We start from the raw sequence: 21,957 nt of genomic DNA, 5'->3' as shown, positions 1-21,957 counted from the left end.
GACCAGTGGCCATCTTCTACTGTTTCTATCATCACTGTGGTCTCTCTATATCTTGTGACTGGCGGGAAGTCATTGCCAATGGTCACTTTCTTAATTTAAGTCTATTAGGCTGGTTTCACACTTGCGTTTTTATCTGCATGCGTTTTAAAAAAAAACGCATGTGTGAAAAAACGCATGTAAACGCGGTAAAACGCATGTGTTTTTTAGACGCATGCGTTTTTATAGAAAAACACAAGAAAACAAGAAAAAAAACAAAAAACCCTAACCCTACCCCTAACCCTACCCCTAACCCTAACCTGAAATATGTGGCACTGAAATACGTGGCACTAAAATACGTGGCACTGAAATATGTTTATATACGTATATAAGTGCCACATATTTAAGTGCCATGTATTTAAGTGCCACGTATTTAATTGCCATGTATATAAGTGCCACGTATTTAAGTGCCACGTATATAAGTGCCACGTATTTCACGTAAATGCCACGATATTTCAGTGCCACACATTTAAGTGCCACGTATTTACGTGCCACGATATTTCAGTGCCACGATATTTCAGTGCCACGTATAACCACGTAGTCATAGTATTTATAGTACGTGCCACTTAAATACGTGGCACTGAAAGACGTGGCAGTTAAATACGTGGCAGTTAAATACGTGGCACTGAAAGACATGGCACTGAAAGACGTGGCACTGAAATATCGTGGCACTGAAAGACGTGGCACTGAAAGACGTGGCACTGAAAGACGTGGCACTGAAAGACGTGGCACTGAAATATCGTGGCACTGAAATACGTGGCACTGAAATACGTGGCACTATGACTGTCAGAAAATGTTCATTAAACGGTTAGGGGTGAGGTTAGGGGTAGGGTTAGGATCCCTTTATCACCTTGATGGTGGTGGTTGACTTTTCTGGTTTTTTTTCTATAAAAACGCATTCGTGTTTAACACAAACAAACGCATGTGCTTAAAAATGCATGCGTTTACATAGACAGCAATGCGTTTTTTTGCGGCAAAAAAAGGCCTCAAAAATACTACAAGTAGCATTTCTGAAAATGAACGCATGCAGTAAAAAAAACGCATGCGATTGAAAACGCGACCAAACGCGTACAAAAAAACCGCATGCGTTTTCAATGTTAAATATAGGGAAAAAAACGCATTCGTTTTTTATTCAAAAAACGCTGCAGACAAAAACGCAAGTGTGAAACCACCCTTAGTGTCTCGTTCTGAGTCATACACTGAAAGAGACTTCTGGTCCACGCAACAAACAATGGAGTGAGACAGCCTGTCACAAGTGTGCTCACGTGGGTCCAGAAGAGGACCAGAGTGGCGCAGGGAGTAGCAGAAGAGGACCAGAGTGGCGCAGGGAGTAGCAGAAGAAGACCAGAGTGGTGCAGGAAGTAGCAGAAGAGGAACAGAGTGGCGCAGGAAGTAGCAGAAGAGGAACAGGGTGGCGCAGGGACTAGAAGAGGAACAGAGTGGTGCAGGGAGTAGCAGAGAAGGACCGGAGTGGTGCAGGGAGTAGCAGAGGAGGACCCGAGTGGCGCATGGAGTAGCAGAGGAGGACCGAGTGGCGCAGGGAGCAGCATAGGAGAACCAGAGCAGCACAGGGAGTAGCAGAAGAGGACCAGAGTGGTGCTAGGAGTAGCAGAAAAGGATCAGAGTGGTTTTAGGAGTATCAAAAGATGGCGACAGGTTAGTTATATACTACACAAGGAACATACATTACTGATACCTGTCAGGTGGTAAAAGAAATACCCTGCAGTGGTACTTTAATGGATTTCTATTCACAGAATCATCAGGACATATAGTTATGGTATCTAAGATTAAATACAAGTTTCACCAAGTAGACAGTATGAAAACTGCTTACATTTTACATGATCTTTATGAGTCTAGCTTGACAATAAAGAATTGTTATATGGTGATTTGGGGACCAACAAAACAAACTTAAAAAGAAAGCCCCCTAATTTCTAACAGGTCTGTTTCAGCAAATATTTGTATTATTCACCATATACAGTGCCTTGCGAAAGTATTCGGCCCCCTGGAACTTTTCAACCTTTTCCCACATATCATGCTTCAAACAAAGATACCAAATGTAATTTTTTGGTGAAGAATCAACAACAAGTGGAACACAATTGTGAAGTTAAACGAAATTTATTGGTTATTTTAAATTTTTGTGGAAATTCATAAACTGAAAAAAATTGTTTTTTGCTACTCCATCTAAGAGCAGCATAAGGTAAAGACAGAGCCCCTGATTCCAGCAATGTATCACTTGCTGTCATTTTGATAAAATCACTGTTTTTCCTGCTACAGATGTTTGAATGTGGAGCTCTAATACCCGCCCACACCACTGGTTGGCAGCTTTCTGCTCATCTACAGTGGACAATCAGTGGTGGGGGTGGGGTAATACAGTGCTCATGAATATGCTTGACTACCTGGCAGCAGGCCAAGTAGTCCTCTACTGATAAAATCATTGTTTAATGAGCAGTACATTATCAAAACCACACTAAGCAGTCCAGTACGTGACACATCGCTGGAATCCGGATCTCTTTTGCTACATTATGCTGCTTTCAGATGAGGTAGCAAAAACAGTGACAGATTCTCCTTAAATTGTGTGAGGAACAACATTATTTACTAGAACAGCCATATCAAGAGTGGTGACAGGGTCTCCTTTAAACAGTTTAATAAATCGATATAAATAAGATTATCCGCTCCACTCAGACTCCAGCTATAATACTCAGCCTTCACCAAGCTCATCTCTTGAGTGATTAGCCGGCAGCGATTAGCTGCTGTGAGATCCGGCCAGCTTCCCGAGCGCTGTCAGAAAGACACATGTGCAGCAGTGGCTGTAACCTGATCTCTCAAGCATACTGAAAATCTTTCTAATCTCTGCCTCCATTGAAGGGAAAAAATCGTCAGAAAAATACATTGTTTAAATAAGTTTTTTGCTTTCTGTCTATTTTCTAAACATTTTTGGCATTTTCTTTTCATATCCCAATCTTTGTTAACAATAAAATGAGTAATGTGCCAATTTTCACACTGGCCACTGGGGCGATTTTAGATTTATCCTTCCTGTTCTTTCAGGAAGTGTTTTTAGCAGGCTCGTTATCATCAGAGTGACAATAACTAATAACAAAACACAAAAAATATTGTTTGAGCTTGCTGATAATGTACATGTGGATTTTTTAAAGAAAAACAAAACAGGAAATTAGAGTATAAAAAAGCCCCACTGGCCAGTGTAAAAATTGCAAGATACATAATTTTTAATAAAAGGATGTGATACAAAAAAAATTACTAAAATAAAATACATTTTAACACAAAAACTTAAATTTCCTTTAAGACAGATATTAGCAGTGAATAGAGAGTAAATGAGAAGGACAGGAGAAGAGGGGTCTTATCAGTGACAAATGCATTTTTTGTTTCGATATTTGTTTGAAGCTCTTAACTTTGCTCGTACTATGGATAGAAGTATGCAACATTTGCCAAAACACAGACTATTTAAAGCTGAAAAGGAGATGAAATTAAGAAAACAAGGTGAAGCTCTGTACTTACCGAGACAGATCATTAAGAAGGCTAAGAACGTCTTGAAGTGCATCATTCCCAGCAGCCTGGTTACCACAGCACTCAGTGGCTCGTGCCAGATGGTTGGTGAGGAGAGTGGAGACTTGCCGAGCCAAACCCGAATGTACCGCCTCTGTTGATCCTCCTTTAAATGGTCACAGCAACACAAAACGTTAATCAAAGTCAATAACATGCACCATGATGTAGAAGTGGAGACCCTAATTTCAGAGAGGTGTCACTTACTAGGCTGTGTTATGCTGTTTCAATACAATCAGTGTTTTATCAGCAGAAGATTATCACTACAGGACAACTGGTGCCTGGTAGTCCAATCACACTCCCAGCATGGATTAGCAGCTATCTGTCCCAATACAATGTACACCGAAAGCTGCCAATCAGGGGTGTGGGCAGGGCTCAACATCTCAACTCTGCTATATCTGCAACATAGAAAACTGTGATTCTATAAAAACTACTGAACCCAGTAAATTAAAGGGGCTATCTGGGATTATTTTATTTTTATACTATGGACCAAAGGATTAACAGGCAGGTAGGTACTATCTACCTGCCTGATGTGCCCAGGGCCAATCTATGCCAGCAGATGGCGGTTACACACCGCTCTTGCGGCTTCCGCCTACATCACGTCGATGTTGATGAGGTATGACTGCCGATGTCATGCTGAATGACAATTGCCCGCAGGAAGCTGGCTGTCAATCAGAATGATATCAGACACACCACGTCAGCAGAGCTGATGGGAAGAGCGGCTCTGCTGATGTGAAACAGCAGAACTGCTGTCAGGAACAGTCACAGGCACGTAGTCAGCAACTATTTGCCTATTAATTTTTAGGCCATAGTAAAAAAATAAAATAGTCCTGGATAACCCCTTTAAGTGATACATTGCTGAAATCAGAGTCTCTGTCTACCTCATTCTGTTGTCAAAATAAAAATAGCAAAAAATAGCTCATAGATTCCATTTAAAGCCTTTTAAAAATAAAAAAATATATATATATTTTTTTTTCTTAAATGAAGTAAGCACAAAAAACATCAAGTTGCAAACTACAAAAGGCAAACAGAAGCATATACAGAATATACTTGAGTATAAGCCGAGGCACCTAATTTTGCCATGGAAAACTGGGTAAGCTTATTGAATCGAGCATAACCCAGGTATGCATTGTCCCCTCATCCCTGGTATGCTATGCGTGGCTCCCCCTGTCCTGTCCTGCTATGTGTGGCTCCCCAAGTCGCTGTCCTAGTATGTGGCTCCCCCATCCTGTCCTGGTATGTGTGACTCCCGCCTGTCCTGTCCTGGTATGTGTGGCTCCCCAAGTCGCTGTCCTGGTATGTGGCTCCCCCATCCTGTCCTGGTATGTGTGGCTCCCGCCTGTCCTGATATGTGTGACTCCCGCCTGTCCTGTCCTGGTATGTGTGGCTCCCCCATCCTGTCCTGCTATATGTGGCTCCCACCTGTCCTGTCCTGATATGTGTGGCTCCCCCATCCCATTGTAGGATGCATGGCTCACACCCCCCGTCCTACGCACCCTCCTCGCGCCGTTGTCCCAGCACATCAGCTCTCCTGTACTGAGCGGTCAAGTGGTACCATTCGTTAAGGTAATGAATAGGCGCTCCACGCCTATTCGGGTGACCGCTCAGCACAGGAAGAGCCACCGGGACGGAGATGCAAGGATAGAGATGCAGCGACGGCGCAAGGAGGGCGAGTATGATGTCTTCTGTTAGCCGGCTCCTGCCGCTGCTCCGTCGCTCTCTCTCCCTCGCCGGTTTTCTGGACAATGACTGGTGTATAAGCCGAGGGGGGCGTTTTCAGCACAAAAAAGTGGTCAAAATCTCGGCTTATACACGAGTGTATACGGTATTATACATTTACACAAAGACTTTAATAGCTGCACTTACAAATACAGTTCGGTCCAGAAATATCTGGACAGTGACAAGTTTTGGCATTTTAGCTGTTCACCAAAACATATTCAAGATACAGTTATATAATCAACATGCAGACTCCACTTTCATTTTAGGGTATTCACAGCCTAACTGAAGTAAAGTATAGGAATTACAGATTTTTCATATGTAGCTGCCTCTTTTTCAATGGACCAAAAGTGTTTGATCTCAAATGCTCTTTAATTGGCTGCATGGGGTTTTCCTCATTAATCCATCATTAATTAAGCCAGTAAAAGGCCTGGAGCTGACTCCAGGTGTGGCACTTGCATTTGGAAGCTGTTGTTGTGAACCCACAACATGTGTTCAAGGAGCTCTCAATGGAAGAGAAACAGACCTTCATTAGGCTGAAAAAAAGGAGAAAAAAAAAAGAGAGAGAAGAGCGCACTGGTGAGCTTGGGAACTCAAAAAGACCTGGACTTCCATGGAAGACAACAGTGGTGGATGATAGCAGAATCCTTTCCATGGCGAAGAAGAACACCTACACAGCATACACTCAATTGAAGAACACTCTCCAGGAGGTAGGTGTTTCAGTATCTAACTCTACCATAAAGAGAAGACTTCATGAGAGAAAATACAGATGGCTCAGTACCACGTACAGACCCATTAATAGCCTTAAAAATAAAAAGGCCAGATTAGACTTTGCCAAAAAACATCTAAAGCCAGCCCAGTCCAAAAAGTATTTTTTGGACAGGTGAAATGTCCATTGCTTCCAGATATCAGTCAGTCATTGCCTGCACTGAATTATCTACAAAGTATTAAAATGAACAATTTATTTATGGTAAACGTAAATTTAAGATTGTTGTAAGCTGCGAGAAAGCTTATCGCAATGCACTGGTTGGATGAAAAACTACCAGGGAAAAAGGAATTTATCAACAAGATAAATTTTATTGTCCTTATGGAAAGAAATATATACAGTAAGAGGTCAGAATACAAAAAGGAGATTTTTGTTTACTTACCGTAAAATCTTTTTCTCCGAGCCAATCATTGGGGGACACAGACCGTGGGTGTTATGCTGCTTGCCACTAGGAGGACACTAAGTGATACAAAGAAAGTTAGCTCCTCCCCTGCAGTATACACCCTCCTGCTGGCCCTCAGCTAACCAGTTCGGTGCAAAAAGCAGTAGGAGATCAGTAACAACATATTAGCTTACAGCATGTCATATTATATATGAGAGTATAGCATATCGGATTGTAAAAACAAGCATAAGCCAATACTAGGGTGGGAGCTGTGTCCCCCAATGATTGGCTCGGAGAAAAAGATTTTACGGTAAGTAAACAAAAATCTCCTTTTCTCCTACGCCTCATTGGGGGACACAGACCGTGGGACGTACCAAAGCAGTCCCTGGGTGGGGACAACGTCAGATCAGGCTCTGTGTAACTGCTACTTACAAGTGCGCCACCGCGGCCTGCAGAGTCCGCCTGCCCAGAGTCACATCTGTGGAAGTCTGGGAATTATAATGCTTCAAGAATGCATGCGGACTGGACGAATCCGCAAGCTTGCAGGCGTGTCTTGTTGACGCCTGGTGCCTGGAACCCACGATAGACGGGAAAATAGGCTGTCATCTAACACGGAAGGACTCCTGGATGGTGAAAGAATACACCAGGCTAAATGGCCGATGGAGACGGCCAAACCCTTCCTGTAAAAGTCAGGAAGCCTTCCTCTTACCGGTAGGAAACCCAAGATACAGTGTCCAACCTTCGGAAGGACGCCGTCCTCAAGACATACCTACTCAGAGCACTTGCTCTGTCCGGAATATGGAGACCTCATTCCATTTTGTGGAGTGGTGCCAAAAGAGATGAGGGAAGAACTATGCCCTCATGACAGTAGTAATACAATACCACCTTGGTAACTAGGGACAGGGAAGGCTTGAGGACAACCTTGCCTTGAAGGAAATAAGAGAAAAGTCTGAAAAGACCCGTTAGCACCGAAGACTCGTCAGGATGAGGATATCGCCGAGAGAAAAGGGGGCAACCTTCCCTAATAGAATAGATCCCAATGATCTAACGGTATGCAATAGGGAAGAACTACATGTGAAAAACATCCTGCGAGGTGGTCCCTACTTGCAGTTTTGTTGCAGAAAGACAGAAAGCTACCAGCTCCGCAAGCGAACTGACGTGGTCAGTGCGGATTTCCGAGGATCACTGGGGCCCTTTCTGCTTCTGAAAAGCTTTCGGAAGTGGAAACTGGTACCACGGAATAACCGGAGCATGCAGTGCGAAGGCTCCTGGATCTCGAGGCCGAACAACAAACTCCAGTACACAGGCGATCAGTCAGGACGCCATCCGAGCTACAACTGTAGAGCTCCAGTGAAGGCGGGTCTGATGGAATACTTCCGGTGAAGTTCCCACTCACTTGAGGTGAAACCCTGACGGCTAAATATGTTCGCAGCCCAGAGTTCTACTCCTGGGATATGTACTGCCAAGATCACCGAGTGATAGATCTCGGCCCATGTGAGGTACTTTGGCCATGGTGCTTGAACGTGGGTACTCGCTAGATGATTGACGTATGACACAGCCGTGGCGTTGTCCAATTGAATTCGGATGGGTTGACCCGCCATAAGGAGTGGACCTACTATAGGACTACCCTTGAGATCTCCAGAGCAATGATCGGGAGAAGAGGACTGGCATTGGAAGTTACTAGTAACCATGGAACCGGGAGAAAAAACTCCGGATGAAGAAGGAGCTCAGAGACTATCGTCTGAAAGGCTGCTTGACTTGCTGAAAACTAACGGAGCAAAGGAAACTGCTTCCATTGTCGTCTCCGTTTTTTTTTTTTTTTTTTTGGAACCCTCCCAGCAAATCGAATGAAATAAGGGGATGAGTGAGCAAGAGCGCGAGCTCCCTGTTGAAAAACCATGACCTTGTCTGGAGGGAGATTTACCACCCTTCTGGAAGAATACTGGATCATCCTCAAAAAGGATATCTGTTGGACTGGAAATGAGGAGTTATCTAAGTCTAGCCACCAGCCCAGGTGAGAGGGTATCGCAAGTGATATAGACGACTTAGCGTAGTCCTGCAAGGGTGGGTAAACAGTCGGCCAAACAGGGTAAGACGACCACGCCTCTAGGTGCAAGATGACAGCCGCCATGACCCTTGCGAACACCCTGGATGCGGTAGCAAGGCCGACGAACAAGGTCGTGACTTAAATGCTGTTCACGAATGGAAAAGCAAAGGAATTTTTGAAGAGGTTAGGCATCCCGAATGTCGATGGATGCCAGAAACTGCACCTTTTTTGTTGAAGTAATGGCTGAGCGGATGAGACTCCAATCGAAGAAGAAGAAGAACCTTGTGAAAAGATTGTTAGAAGTTTGAGGTCTGGGATCGGTCCTACTTATCGTTCCCCCTTTTAGGAACCAAGATCCCTTAGATCTAGACTGTCCTGGACAACCCTTTTACTGTTGGTCGGGGCTGCGGAAACGTACGATTCTTCGTTAGTCTCCCGCTCAAAAATATGATTGACCAGCTGAACTGTCTTCAGGAAAGGGATACTGGTGTGAATCAAAGTAGTTAAGGACTCCAAGCAGGAGACCGTTGCTCTAGCAATCCATGCGGCGGATAGGGAGGTTAAAGGGCTGGACCCGTAGCTGCCAAACGGAACAAACCAGATGTGCTATTTGACAGATCGTGGCATTTTTAATGGAGGACATATCGGGCAGGGATACTGGTAGGTAAACCACAGGAGATTGTACCCGGTTAATCTGCCGAGTGGCAGAATGCGCCGCTGCTTCCAGCAGGTCATTGCAGAGTTAAAAATTAGGAGCCTCAATCCACCATCCTCTTAACAAGGAAGTGGAGAGGGAAATTCGCCTTGGTGATGCAGAGGGGGGTGCTCAGACGCCCGAAAAAAGGATGCCTCTGTACATCCACAGAGTGCAGGTCTCCGGGTGGACAGGACAGGTTGTCTGGCGTTAGGCCTGGACCTTCGAGTGCCCGTCTGTTGATGGTGTGGGGAGACTGGCGCCCTTTACAGTGCCTGTCGCCCTTAAAAATCAGACCAGGCATAGCGTCCCACGTAGAGGCTTCTGTCCAGTGAATCGCATATCCGGACTGGATGGCAAAAGCTCTACGAGGGAGTTTAGGCTGAGGGAACTAGTTACACTGGGATAAACTGGGATCAGCGGCAGAGGGCTCCTCATTTATGACCAGTTTCGGATTGGTCATGGTGCCCTCAAGACCAGGGAATACTGGTCGTGTGCCTTTAAGACCAGGGAAAACTGGTCGTGTGCCTTTAAGACCAGGGAATACTGGTCGTGTGCCTTTAAGACCAGGGAATACTGGTCGTGTGCCTTTAAGACCAGGGAATACTGGTCGTGTGCCTTTAAGACCAGGGAATACTGGTCGTGTGCCTTTAAGACCAGGGATTACTGGTCGTGTGGCTTTAAGACCAGAGAATGCTGGTCGTGTGCCTTTAAGACCAGGGAATACTGGTCGTGCGCCTTTAAGACCAGGGAATACTGGTCGTGTGCCTTTAAGACCAGGGAATACTGGACGTGTGCCTTTAAGACCAGGGAATGCTGAACGTGTGCGTTTAAGACCCGGGGATACTTACTGGTCCCGTGTCTTTAAAACCCGGGAATTCTGGTCACGCGCCCTTAAGACCAGGGAATACTGGTCACGTGCCTTTAAGACCAGGGGATACTGGTCACGTACCCTTAAGACCAGGGAATACTGGTCACGTGCCTTTAAGACCAGGGAATACTGGTCACGTGCCTTTAGACCAGGGAATACTGGTCACGTGCCTTTAAGACCAGGGAATACTGGTCACGTGCCTTTAAGACCAGAGAATACTGGTCGTGTGACTTTAAGACCAGGAATACTGGTCATGCGGGTTTAGGTAAAATCTCGCAGCGGGCGAGAAGCGCCAATTCAGGGGGCGGAGCCACAGGCACGACGTGGGCGGAGCCTCGAAACTTCCATGAATAGGCCCCAGCCGGGGCGTAAATTTCTGCAGCCGGCGTCAGCGTAGAAGTTAGGGGTGGTCACCCGTTGCTCGAGAAAATTGAGCGCTTCCGCGTCAGGCGCTAAGCGCCAGGAAACGACACGGTGCGCTTCTGGGGTGCGGACTACACATCGGCCGAAGCCGGGAGCTAAATTTGTTAGCCGGCTGGAGCGTTACCTCAGGGAGGTGGCCACAGGGAAGTCTGAGACTGCCTGTCAATATCCCGCTGCAGAAGCCCACTGCTGGCAGGATCCACTTACCAACGGTGCGCGTCCCGGCATGGAGCCGCCGCGGATGTCGGGTATTGCAGCGTGGTCGGTGCAGGGATAGAGAGATAAACCTCAATCCATCATCCCTTTGTTAGGGAGGTGGAGAGGAACCGTCTGCCTCCTTGTGCCATCCGCTTTCACAGTGGTGGGATAGTGGGGGCTGCCCGGATACATCCACGAAGTTCAGCCCATCGGGACCATGAAGGCACCTTCGCCCCTGAAAGGGATTTCAACTGCGGCCTAGTCCGGCTGCAAAAGCCGGGGACTAAATTTTTGGAGCCTGCCGGTGGAGTGCGTCGGCGGGCCGCGCGCCGAATGATTGCCGCTGGCGTACCGGCCAGTGGCACCCCCAGGACCGCATCTTCCACGCAGGCAGCGTGAGGAAGAATGGCCCCCGAGATCTGCAGGGCGCCTCTCGTCCCAGACGAGAAGCGCCGATATAGGGGGCGGGGTTACGGCCGTGGGAGGGATCTGCCCACTGCGGCCTACTCCAGCTGAGAAGCCGGGGACTAAATTTTCCGCCTGCCTGGCGATGCGCGGCGGCCGCAACGGAGCGACGCTAACCGCCGCAGTTTCCCGACCGCCGGCGCCTGTCCCCAGGGGCTCTGCCGCAAGTACCGCCGGCGCCTGCCCCATAGAAGCCACTGCGGCCTACTCCGGCTGAAAAGCCGGGGACTAAATTTCCGGCCTGCCCGGCGGTGTGCGGCGGCGCGGCCGCAAAGCGATCTGGAGCGCAGGAGGGGAACTCCTGATGTACTCACAGTCCGGTAATGCAGGTCCCCCTGTACCTGCGCGCTCCATCCTCTTCTGTAATCCCTTTGGGCTCTAGCCGCAAGTATGCAACGCCATGTAATACGGGCCTTGTATGTCGGGCCCCCGGAGAGGAACATGAGAGCCAGGCTCTATGTGCTCGCCGTCTTGCAGGGGGAAGGGAAATCGGGACCAAAGATGGAAACCCGTTGCCCCAGTAAAAATTGGCGTGCTCCAACGTCACAGGAGAGGGACGGGGAGGTATACTCGCCGTGCTCGCCTGTTGCTGGTTCGGGGGAGAGCGGGTCCCATAAAAAAGGATCCGTCGCCCCCTTCACTCCGTTGAATAAAAAATAAAAATTTACAGAAAAATTAAAATTAAAATTAAAATAAGAAAGTTGGGGTCTGAAAACAGACCCAAGTGCCTCCTACAGACACTAAGCAAGAACTGGTTAGCTGAGGGCCAGCAGGAGGGTGTATACTGCAGGGGAGGAGCTAACTTTCTTTGTATCACTTAGTGTCCTCCTAGTGGCAAGCAGCATAACACCCACGGTCTGTGTCCCCCAATGAGGCGTAGGAGAAATTTGAAAATGTGTGGGGTGGATGGATGAATTACCCAGGTGTGGCGTCTGCTGAGTTACTGCAAAGTAGAATGGGTGTTGTGTAGTTGATTCTGGGGGGACTCCTACATGTACAGGCGTGTTTTTGTAAAGCTTGTTATCTTTTCTCAAGAGGTGATGCTGTCAGATGGTTGTATTGGATAATGGGCAAGAGATTGGGGGGAGGGAGAGGGGGGTTGGTTAGGTGGTAAGGGTGTTGTTTAGTAAAATGAAAATATATCAGGTCATGTATCTAATGTACGGTATTTGTATCGGACTGTGTTAATGGCGTGTCATATGCTTTAATAAAAAATACATGATTTAAAAAAAAAAAAAAAGGTAAATTTAACCAATTACTTTTGAGCCCCTGAAAATAGAAGAAAGATGGTTGTAATTCCAAAAGGTTTCACAGCATTTTTTGTTCAACCCCTTTAATTAAACCTGAAAGTCTACACTTCAATTGCATCTCCGTTATTTCATTTTAAATCCAAAACAGTGGCGTGCAGAGGCCAAATCACGAAGATTTTGTTACTGTCCAAATATTTCTGGACCTAACTGTTAATCCATACACTTTATTGCAAGAAAATAGCCCCAACCTTCTTCCTTCTCCCACTCTACACATCTGTTGGCTAGAACCTGGAATGCTGCCCATGCCATGGTTGCCACTTTCTGCTTCTTGGTCTGTTTTTCACTGGAACTTGACTCCGTCTGGTTGCTCAAGCTACATAATCTGTCCATGAGCTGTACCAAACCACTGCGTACCAAGCACTTTTCTTCACTCCTTCATGATAAAAAACACATAAGATAACTTAGTTTTCAGAGAAAACAAAAACAAACAAAAATTCATCATTTAACATATGCAAGTATTTGTAATTCAGTGTTAAATACTAGTATCAATGTCGTATTTACTATCCTTACACATTACTGAATCAGTATCAACCTACAAGTAGAATGTACAAAAACTAAATAGAAACCCAACTCTGTTCTATTCCAGTTCTGGACACTATGTGATGGGCAGGGATAGCAGGGTGCTGGACTGGGTCATCTGCGGGGGTCCCAAAGATGAATGGAGCAACGGTGTGCATGCGGGATCATGGCTCCTTAAAAGAGCACTATACAGACATCATCACTGTCCCCACTGGGGTTCAGAATCTAGATTCCTTATTAGAACGTTTTTGGAGTGCTGAGGAAACCAAAGGGAATAAAACTTACCGAGTATAAGGTATGGTGCATAACAGACCTATGCTGTTTGCACAGGCAATAGGATAACGGGCACATAAAGAGACAACTGAAGTCATGGTTTCCCCGAAGGCTTCTTGCACTTGTTCCACCATTCCTCCGCATGTTAGCTCTTCAATTCTGGAAACAAAATATCCTCTAGAATAACTGACAGATACGTAATAAAACATACAGGTAAATATTGAGGGTAAAGCCCATAATTATTACTGGGCCTAGTGGTTCTGTTTTGCAGGATCACCATACCTATATATTGACCAGCCACAACTTCCAAAGTCTTACAGCACTGCCCCTTTAAGTAGTGGGCTGACGGCGAGGCACCTAACGATGAGTACCAATTTTATACATCAGTATACGGTTCCTCAATATCAATAGGGGTCATTTTTTGTTTACAGCATTGGTATATCTATGAACATTGTGAATTATCTTCTATCGGGCAGGTGGCCCAGAGTATGAGATATATAAATCTGTCTATTATATACAACGCTGTATGTGACCCACGTTATAGTGTGCCGCTGGCTCTTGTTTATCAAGATTGAGCCTAATAGAGGGACTTATGTGGTCCCATGCCCGTCAAGAGCCCACCACATGTTCTCCATTGTTTTTAATATTCACGGTGTTTTGGGTGTAGGTTTCCCTATACGTAGGAACTACATTGTTTAGTACCTAGGGGTACCTTTAGATTATTCTGTGTGGGTAGAGGGACCCACTGGCATTATTAGGGTTTTGCAGGGACCCCAGGGTAAGCCACCGCGGAGTGGGGGCGCCACAACGTTCCCCCTAGGGCGCCAACCCCCACTGGTAGGCAGGTATCAGCATAGTTTGCATATAGGGATCCCTTCCTCCCCATTACATCAGCTTTTTCACGGTGTGTATTTTTGTTTGTTTTGGTGCAGCCACAGGTTGGTGGCATTTTAGATTTATACAATAAATAATTCTTGCTTTGGGTTCCATATGAATACCATTTTAATATCCCAAATTTAAATATTTAACCTGAGAGCACTGCCCCTTTATTCAACCCTCTGCTAACCATGTGGTGTCATGGGGGAAAAGGTTACTGGGGTCCCCCAATCTGACAACCAGTGAAAAATGCTTCAGGTTGGAATACGCATTCAGCATTGCCTTTAAGCAATACTTTTACCCATAAGTCCGTATGCATTTTGTGCTGGCATAAAAATGTCTGCTAAAGGCCAAAAATTTGACAGAAGCTTTGCCAACTGCAAATAACACTTTTTACATTAAAAGGAATTGTCCTCTACTATCAGAGAATGACGGCATATCCTTAGGATGGGTCATCATTATCAGACTAATAGGGGTCTGACGCCGGCACACCTACAATTCAACTGTTTGAGGCGCTGACAAAGAAGAATACGGAGCCAGAACTGCACGGCTCCACACACTGTAATCGGCTGTTCTCATGTACTAAAGCTCAGCTCCTATTGAAGTGAACAGTGGCTGGGGTGCAGTACCCAGGAACGACCACTACACAATGTATGGCGCTATGCTGTTCTGACTGTACACTGCTTACAAATGGCCGCCGATAGGACGCCCAATCTGATATCATTTACCTATCCTAAGAATAGGCCATCAATAGCTTCGATAGACAACTCCTTTAAAGTCAGCTGTCTAAAATAGTTAAATTCTAATTAACTACATAGAAGAAATATAAACAAATAAATAAATATAGTTAAACTAATGCATGACTAAGTTGTACCAACATCTGTGACTTGCCAAAGCTTATTAGAAAGTGCAATCGATTATAATAAAGTGGGAAAAGATTATCCTGCCTTGGTCCTCCTTGCAGCACCATGGTAACTGGCCCAACCAGATGAGTTACTCCTCCAACACGAACTGCAGCAGTCAGCAGCTCCCTCATGTGCACTAGGGCTTGCTTCCGTGTATTGCCACGGCGCCATCTTGTCTGAGCAGCAAGTAAAAAGCCACTACTGGATACCTTAATTTGAAGGAATGGGAACAATATAAATCAACATTGGTCACATGGTCATCTGGGACCTAACACTATATTGATTAGCACTACGACTTACAGCCTGATCAGGATTTGTCCCAATGAATGCAAACAGTTGACCTAACAAGACACTGTATGTCGGCTTATCTCTGCTATCTTCAATAGCCAGGGACTGTAGGAGCGTGAAAGAGCTGCTTCTGTGACTCGCTGCATTACGTCTCCTAGAAAAGGACACAAGCAAGGTTGGGAAGATTTTCTTAAACCCAAATTCAGAAAAAAAATGTTTTCCATTCAAGATGTTATTTATCTGAAAAACAGAATTTTACCTTTCAAATAATTTTGTCTGAGAACAATGGATGAAAGAATGGAAACTGGAAAAGTAAATTAAAGAGAACCTGTCAGAAGGATTGTGCACAGTAACCTACACACAGTGACAGGTCAGCGCCGCCGTTATACTCATTAAAATAATACCTGGGTTGATGAAATCCGTCTTGTGGTTGTTGTTTAATCTTTATTTTCAGTTTTGCTGCAGCATAATCACGTTTTATCGCTCAATAATACATTTTATTCACGCTATTCAACTAGGAAAAAAAATTAAAAAATCAATAAAAAAATGCTGTAGTAGCTATCGGTGTCTATAGCTGTGATCCAATAGCTACTACTGCGCATGCGCCGGCGGCACCATCTTACTGGAGAAGAAAAAAAATTCCTCCTCCAAGATGGCGCTGCCTGCGCCGTAGCAGCTCTTGGCCATCTCCGAGCTGCTACTGTGCAGGCACGGGCGGCGCCAACTTGAAGGAAGAATTTTTTTTCTTCTCCAGTAAGATGGCGCGCCGCGGTGCCATTTCCAAATTGATTTTTTTTCTTTTCATAGCTGAATAACGTGAATAAAATGTATTATTGGGACGTAAAACATGCACCTGTCCGCGGAAGGTGTTTGTTTGTTTTTTTTTAAATATGTACAGATATTCATTATGCAAATTAGGGGGCAGGTCAGTGAGGGATCAGTGACCTGTCAGCAGTCTGCATTATAAATAGCTAATCAGAGCACCTCATCCAGACTCCTCTCACAGGCCGCCCCGGAGCACGAGCATATCATTAAGTCAAAACTGAAAATAAAGATTAAACAACCACAAGACGGATTTCATCAACCCAGGTATCCTTGTAATCAGTATAACGGCGCTGACACTGTGTGTAGGTTACTCTGCACAATCCTGCTGACAGGTTCACTTAAAGGTTAACACTGATTTCTTTTAATACCTGGAGGTTTTATACTCTTATACTCTTCTTGGGCTGCTAGAAAGTAACTACGGTAACTAAAGCAAAAGTTTTATTTGTTTTTAATGGCAATGAAGATGATTTCCCAAACTTGTCTTCTGGTTTCAGGAATTTTTAGAACAAAAGCTCTAAACACTGCAAATTATGCTTGGAGATTTGGAAAGTTTCAGTTCCAAAAAGTCCTGAAGACAGTGAAGAACACTTAGGTGCCGATTCATGGCATTGACCATGCCAGTCTTAATGAAGTAGTCACTAGAGCACGGTATGCCAAATTCATTAAGAGGTGCACGAAACTTAATGAACTCAGCTCCTCTTCTCTATGGCGTGTGACTTTGTGTGACGTCCCAAAAATACTACTCCAGCCAAAGGCTGGAGTAACATTTCTGGCATATAGAATGTCAGCACTTTTTAGTAATCAGACGTGAAGGCATAGCTACACCTTGTCCCCTTTACCAAAATGGACTGAACTGGGGGAGTTGCTTTAAACTGGTATAAAAATGCTAAAATTAGCAAAATTTTGGACACCTCCATGATCCCTGGCGATGAGTCACCCCTTATGTGTGAACATACCATAACACTATGTGCAGATCGAGACTTTTTTTTTTTTTTTTTGGAATATCGACTTTAAATAAACGCCACAAATATTGCCTCAAACGCTTCAAAGACTCTTCCTATTCATTTCAAAGGTAAATTTTCTTGTCTGTTCATATGTAGATTTTTTTGAGTAATTAGTGTAGATTTTGTTGAGTGTTTTTATTTCCACACACGGTGGAAATAAAGATAATCTATTGTTAGGGTATAAAACAAGAGAAGTCATGTTTATGAGGCTTACCTTGAATTTGTTCGATTAAACTCCAGGTCATTACTGCCAATCATTTCGAGATCAGAGGGTGCAGACATGCTTCGAAGAAAAACTGGCTGACGCATTGCATGGGCTATCGCCTTGGCCTCAGATATAGATTTACAGGCTGAAACGTGACATTGGCAGATAATTACAAACGCTACAAGATAATCCATACATAAAAGTATATAATGCACAGATCTACATTTCTCAATACCTGGCGGTTCTGTAGGTGTGCCGGATATACTTCTAGTTATGCCAGCTTGCGCGGCAATGGTGACATGCAGTAGTAACTCTGCTCGGTTCATTAAACTCTTTACCAGAATTTTAGTTTTAGCCATGGCATGAGAGGATTTTTGTATGCTGGAGTTCACCTCTTGGAAAAACTTCTCTCTTCAATGAAAAAAAATAAAATTATACTATTAGATGTACAAGTTGCACCGTTTTCAAAATGTCCAACAACAAATCCATGCACAGGAACTACACCATGATGTACCAGATATTACTAGATACTGTTATTATATGAGTGCAGGGTATTACTGTATAAACCCCCCATAAAGAAGCAATAATACAGAAATTATAGCTGATACCATATCGCTCTTTATGGGGACTATTATAGCAAATCACCCACACTATTGGCCACTGGAGTTTCCAAGTGATCTTAGCTGACCTACCTGAGCAATAAAACCATATTTTCAGGATCACTTCCATCAAAAAGAATTTCTTTCATTGAACACAATAGCTCCAATTCTTTTACTTTACTCTAAGGATATGGAAAAAAAAATAGGAATTAAATACTGCCAGTTCGGCTTGGTATATAGGAAAGGATAGAGGGAGGGGCTGTTACCTCATTAAAATGATAGTCATAAAAGAACGGAGCATTGTTCTCCAGTTTTCCATTCGATGCATCCTCCACCTCACTGTGCCATTTCTGTTCTAGCTCAGCCACACTCTGTCAAAAATGTGCATTTCCAAAGGTAAATTATTATGTACATTTATTTTTCATATATAGTTTACCAGAAAAATAGATATTGAGGAATAATTAAAGATTTTTAAATGCAATAATGTGTAATATAGTGATATAATGGAACAAATCAATACAAAATGCTAAAATTTCCTGATACAACATGAACATTGAAGGGGTTCTCAACTACAAGGAAAACCCCTTTTCAATCTGAATGTTTGTCCCCGTTAAAATGAAAACACCTATTCTCCTCTCCCAGGCCGGCGCTATTCCAGCAGTGTTGACGCTCGCTTTCCCAGAGCTCACGTAGGGTCATGCGAGTCCTGAATCCAGTTAGCGTTGGCGTCACTGTTCCCTTTTTCAGACTTCCAAATAATCAAGAGAAAGCGAGTGGTCAGCCACAGATCTGCCTTCCTCTAGATTAATTATATGTCCGAAGGCGGGGACAGTGATGCCAAAACCGGGAGCAGGGCTCACGCAACATCCTCACATGACCTCCGGGAACATAAATGCTGACACCACTGGAACAGCGCCGAAATGGGAGGGGAGTATAAGTCATTTTATTATAACTGTGGTAAACATTTAAATTGAAAAGGGGTTTTTCTAGTAGTGGTCAACTTTATTGATGTGATATCAATGAAAAGTAGAATATTACTTTCAGAGAGTAATCTTGGTCATCTACATAGGATATGAATTTTTTCCATATTAGTATTTTAACTAAACAAGGTTAACCAAAGATGAAAGCCATAAAACTGACTTTGATGGGTTCTCCAGGGGTAGAAAAAAACAGAACTAAAGGAAATATTGTAAATAATTTCCTAAATAATTTCCTAAATATAGACAATCTCTATAGACTGAATATTGCCGCTGTCTTCTTACATTAATAGAAACTTGATCTAGAATGTCAATAGAACAGGAGACAGAGAGCATGGCCAGTAGGATGCTCCACTCTCTCCCTTCTGTGTAGGAAAATGTGCTCCCAGTGGATATTTTGATCTAATACTAGAGAAACCAGGGATGCTGACCTAAGAAGAGGCTGCTCACACTGCTGTCCACCTGACTTAATACTGGAGACACCAGGGATGCTGAGGTAAGAGGCTGCTCACACTGCAGTCCACCTGACCTAATACTGGAGACACCAGGCATGCTGAGCTAAGAAGAGGCTTCTCACACTGCTGTCCACCTGACCTAATACTAGAGAAACCAGGGATGCCGAGGTAAGAAGAGGCTGCTCACACTGCTGTCCACCTGACCTAATACTGGAGACACCAGGGATGCTGAGCTAAGAAGAGGCTTCTCACACTGCTGTCCACCTGACTTAATACTGGAGACACCAGGGATGCTGAGGTAAGAGGCTGCTCACACTGCAGTCCACCTGACCTAATACTGGAGACACCAGGCATGCTGAGCTAAGAAGAGGCTGCTCACACTGCTGTCCACCTGACTTAATACTGGAGACACCAGGGATGCTGAGCTAAGAAGAGGCTGCTCACACTGCTGTCCACCTGACCTAATACTGGACACACCAGGGATGCTGAGGTAAGAGGCTGCTCACACTGCTGTCCACCTGACCTAATACTGGAGACACCAGGCATGCTGAGCTAAGAAGAGGCTTCTCAAACTGCTGTCCACCTGACCTAATACTAGAGAAACCAGGGATGCCGAGGTAAGAAGAGGCTGCTCACACTGCTGTCCACCTGACCTAATACTGGAGACACCAGGGATGCTGAGCTAAGAAGAGGCTTCTCACACTGCTGTCCACCTGACTTAATACTGGAGACACCAGGGATGCTGAGGTAAGAGGCTGCTCACACTGCAGTCCACCTGACCTAATACTGGAGACACCAGGCATGCTGAGCTAAGAAGAGGCTGCTCACACTGCTGTCCACCTGACTTAATACTGGAGACACCAGGGATGCTGAGCTAAGAAGAGGCTGCTCACACTGCTGTCCACCTGACCTAATACTGGAGACACCAGGGATGCTGAGGTAAGAGGCTGCTCACACTGCTGTCCACCTGACCTAATACTGGAGACACCAGGCATGCTGAGCTAAGAAGAGGCTGCTCACACTGCTGTCCACCTGACTTAAAGGGAACCTGTCACCCCGTTTTTTCTAGAGGAGATAAAAATAGCGTTAAATAGGGGCAGAGCTGTGCTTTACATTAGTATATTTTTTGTGCCTTTATTCCCCACCTATGCTGCCGAAATACCTTTGTAAAGTCGCCGTTTTGGGCTGTCACTCACTCTGGTCTGGTCATATGGGCGTGGTGACATCGATGTTTCTCCCGAGTTAGCATCTCGGCTTCAGGAAAATGGCCGCCGCGATCTCCATCTGCACACGCGCGGCATCCCACGGCCATTTTCCTGAAGCCCCGGGAAGCCGAGCACTACCATCTGCGCACGCGCGACCTCAGGAAGATGGCCGCGCCCACCGATAAACCGCTGAATAGCGCAAATCGTGCTCTTTTCCTTCAACTGCGCAGTGGATTCGCCTGTTGGGCATGCGCACACCACTACGCCACCAACGGAAAGATGAGCAGGATCTGGGGGAGAAACATCGATGTCACCACGCCCATATGACCAGACCAGAGTGAGTGACAGCCCAAAACGGCGACTTTACAAAGGTATTTCGGCAGCATAGGTGGGGAATAAAGGCACAAAAAATATACTAATGTAAAGCACAGCTCTGCCCCATTTAACGCTATTTTTATCTCATCTTGAAAAAACGGGGTGACAGGTTCCCTTTAATACTGGAGACACCAGGGAGGCTGAGCTAAGGCTTCTTTCACACTAGCGTCGGGCTCGGCCCGTCGCAGTGCGTTGGGCCGAGGTTACCGACGCTAGCGTTCTCTGCGCCGCACAATGGGGACAGCGGATGCATTTTTCCAGCGCATCCGCCGCCCCATTGTGAGGTGCGGGGAAGTGCGGGGAGGTGGGGGCGGAGTTCCGGCCGCGCATGAGCGGTCGGAAAAAGCGGACCGTCGGCAGCAAAAAACGTTACATGTAGCGTTTTTTGCAGCCGACGGTCTGCCACAACACGGTGCAACCGTCGCACGACGGTTGCGACGTGTGTCAATTCGTAGCAATGCGTCGTTATTGTTAGTCTATGGACAAAAAACACATCCTGCAAGCACTTTTGCAGGATGCGTTTTTTGACCAAAACAACGCATTGCGACGGAGGACAAAAAACGCTAGTGTGAAAGTAGCCTTAGAGGCTGCTCACACTGCTGTCCACCTGACCTAATACTGGAGACACCAGGAATGCTGAGCTAAGAAGAGGCTGCTCACACTGCTGTCCACCTGACCTAATACTGGAGACACCAGGAATGCTGAGCTAAGAAGAGGCTGCTCACACTGCTGTCCACCTGACCCAATACTGGAGACACCAGGGATGCTGAGGTAAGAGGCTGCTCACACTGCGGTTCACCATGTCTTTGTTATCCAATACTGAGGTATCATGCATGCAGTCTGCAGTCCATCAGGTCTTTCTCATTTAATACTAGAGATACTACATCTGCTGAGGTAAGAAGAGGCTGCTCACACTGCTTTCCACCAAATCCATCTAATCTAATAGTGGAGATACCAGGCATGCTGAGGTAAGAGGTTGATCAAA

The 21,957-nt window shown here is 45.3% G+C and overlaps 1 protein-coding gene across 3 annotated transcripts in view; it reads right to left on the bottom strand.

Annotated features, from left to right (window-relative positions):
* HECTD4 (HECT domain E3 ubiquitin protein ligase 4) overlaps positions 1-21,957 on the bottom strand; it is a 258,154-nt gene that overhangs the window by 104,951 nt on the left and 131,246 nt on the right. For all 3 annotated transcript variants that reach the window (XM_077292459.1, XM_077292466.1, XM_077292472.1), the window contains exons 27-35: positions 18,227-18,331; positions 18,054-18,142; positions 17,597-17,772; positions 17,371-17,506; positions 15,340-15,481; positions 15,082-15,248; positions 13,271-13,417; positions 12,655-12,839; positions 3,550-3,703 (exon numbers count right to left, since the gene is read on the bottom strand). In XM_077292459.1, coding sequence (XP_077148574.1) covers positions 3,550-3,703; positions 12,655-12,839; positions 13,271-13,417; positions 15,082-15,248; positions 15,340-15,481; positions 17,371-17,506; positions 17,597-17,772; positions 18,054-18,142; positions 18,227-18,331 — 1,301 coding nt within the window. The remainder of the gene's footprint in view (positions 1-3,549; positions 3,704-12,654; positions 12,840-13,270; positions 13,418-15,081; positions 15,249-15,339; positions 15,482-17,370; positions 17,507-17,596; positions 17,773-18,053; positions 18,143-18,226; positions 18,332-21,957) is intronic.

This window comes from Ranitomeya variabilis, chromosome 1 (assembly GCF_051348905.1).
Source record: "Ranitomeya variabilis isolate aRanVar5 chromosome 1, aRanVar5.hap1, whole genome shotgun sequence".
NCBI lineage: Eukaryota > Metazoa > Chordata > Amphibia > Anura > Dendrobatidae > Ranitomeya > Ranitomeya variabilis.
The sequence above is the reverse complement of the archived record's forward strand: the minus strand, read 5'-3'. Positions and strand labels throughout refer to the sequence as shown.